The 2,150-nt window shown below is 40.3% G+C and overlaps 1 protein-coding gene across 1 annotated transcript in view; it reads right to left on the reverse strand.

Annotated features, from left to right (window-relative positions):
• The window catches only part of RRN3 (RRN3 RNA polymerase I transcription factor homolog (S. cerevisiae)), a 27,022-nt gene that overhangs the window by 11,356 nt on the left and 13,516 nt on the right, over positions 1-2,150 (reverse strand). Inside the window, exons 9-10 of the mRNA XM_012647561.1 lie at positions 951-1,089; positions 85-215 (exon numbers count right to left, since the gene is read on the reverse strand). Of these exons, the coding sequence (XP_012503015.1) occupies positions 85-215; positions 951-1,089 (270 nt within the window). The remainder of the gene's footprint in view (positions 1-84; positions 216-950; positions 1,090-2,150) is intronic.

Below are 2,150 nucleotides of genomic sequence, written 5' to 3' on the forward strand. Positions count from 1 at the left end.
GCCCGGCCCCCTTCACCCCAATTTTTAAGGGAAAAATTGTAGGCAGCAAAATAATAAGCTAATGTTAATGACATTTTTACTTACCAATTTGAAGCTGCAGAGGTAAAACATGAAAAACTGTACATGGCAGGAGGCATGAGTGGGCAACAGGAGTTTGTCAAAGATGTTTATCAGATCGCGATATAAATCCTTTGTTTTGTTGTTATCAATCTTACCTAAGGAGAAAATCTGGCATTTCAGTTTTATAAATACCCACTTTCGAGCTACCAGCTTCATTTGCCAAAATTTTAAAAAGAACATAATAACCATTAACAAACACAACATTATCCATTAAGCTATGATTAAAACGTTATTTTTATTTGGCACAGATTTTCAAGTACAATAATCCAGTACTGGCAAGGAAGCAGGCCCTCACCTCATACACACTGCCTGATGCCATAAATGTGAGCCCTTCTAAAGGGCAATTTCACAATTCATGTAGCAGAAGCCCTTCGATCTAGTAAACTGCTTGGTTTGTTCAGTATAGTACCAACATGTGGCACAATGATGACACCAAGCAAAGACCCTCTAAACTCAATACATAACACTAAGCACCATGAATCAGTGCCTACTACACCATTCCTAAGTGTCTTGAGCAACTTGAGTGTAATTTGATCGCTGCCTAAAACTGACCAAACTACATCTATTATCGTTAACACACAGTCACTGAAAAGATGAGGAGCTTTGAAGACAAATACCAGTGAGCCTAAATCCCAGTCCCATTTCCAAGCCATGTGACATTGGCAAGTAACTTGACTTCTCTAAACACTTTTTAACTCATACTCAAAGAGTGATTTTTACAGGATTTTTAGAAGTACTAGAGATAATACGTGGAAAATGCCTAGCACAGACCCAGGTACACTGTAGGGGTTAAACACAGTGCAGCTATTGTGATCATTATAGGCTGTTACCATCTATGTAGCAGACATCCTTAATGTAGGATAAAAGCAAGGACAGCAGGATGTCCAGGCGTTCAGCTACAGGATGTACCATCTGACCTGGCCGTTCAGGATCAGCTTCTGTTTCACGTACAGTTTCTTCATCTTCATCCTTTGAGGATAAAAAGTAAAAATTGACATTAAAACACAATGTATACTATTCAGGTGATGGGTACACCAAAAGCCCTGACTTCACTACTATACTATTCATCTATGTATCAGAAAAACCACTTGTACCCCCTAAATTTATTGAAACAAAAAAAATAAAAAATCCGATGTGAAATAGTTTAGTGGGAAAACCCTCACAAATGATTACTTCCTCTAAAAGATAAAACAAAGAAAATACATAGACACCTTTGTAGGCAGTGGCTCTCATTCAGGGATGAATCAGAACCACCTGTTAAGTTTAAAATAAAAGCACAGATTCAGAACACCAGCTTCTGGTTTGCATTTAGAAAACCCAAGCAGATTGCCCTTGCAAACGTCACAGATTTCCCGGCCCCACAACTGCTGTTCCTAGCGCCACTGTGATGGGCACTGTTTATCTAGGTCCTCTTTTCCAGGTCAGGGTACCCATCTCCCACCTGATGTGAATATCAATAGCCAATAACTCACAGCTGCTTACCTCCTCCAGAGAGCTGCCCTCAGGATGAGAGCAGCCAAGCTACCCTTGCACTCCTGGCCCCTTCCCCTCAGAACCAACGACTGACAAGGGAGTCAGAAGAGGCCATCTCCCTGGTCTTGAGCTGGGCCCAAACTCTGTAGCATAATCTATGCTCCAGAGCTCCTGGTGGGGTCAAGATGTAGCTTAGCGACCTCCTCTGCCCTTTTCTGTCACCTGACACCCTATGTCCAACAACGGCTGAATTCCTGCCTCAGGTTCTCCTTCCACTGAACCCAACTTTAGACATTACCCAAGGTAATGTTTTAAGGTATACAACTAGTAAAAAGTAGAAACTAAACTGGTCTGCTTTTCTGTTTATCAATCCCTCACAAACAACATGTGGTTTACAAAAATAAACACTGAAAATTATAAGAATGAAAGTGAAACATACTTCTCCAAACTCAAATTCAAGGCCTTGGAACTAAACCAATTATACTAGGTAGTAAATAACATGGCAGTAAACTACTCATTTAAGGAATCATTCTCAAGTTTGCTGAACTATTTTAATT

Source organism: Propithecus coquereli, unplaced genomic scaffold (assembly GCF_000956105.1).
Source record: "Propithecus coquereli isolate 6110/MARCELLA unplaced genomic scaffold, Pcoq_1.0 Scaffold27, whole genome shotgun sequence".
Classification (NCBI taxonomy): domain Eukaryota; kingdom Metazoa; phylum Chordata; class Mammalia; order Primates; family Indriidae; genus Propithecus; species Propithecus coquereli.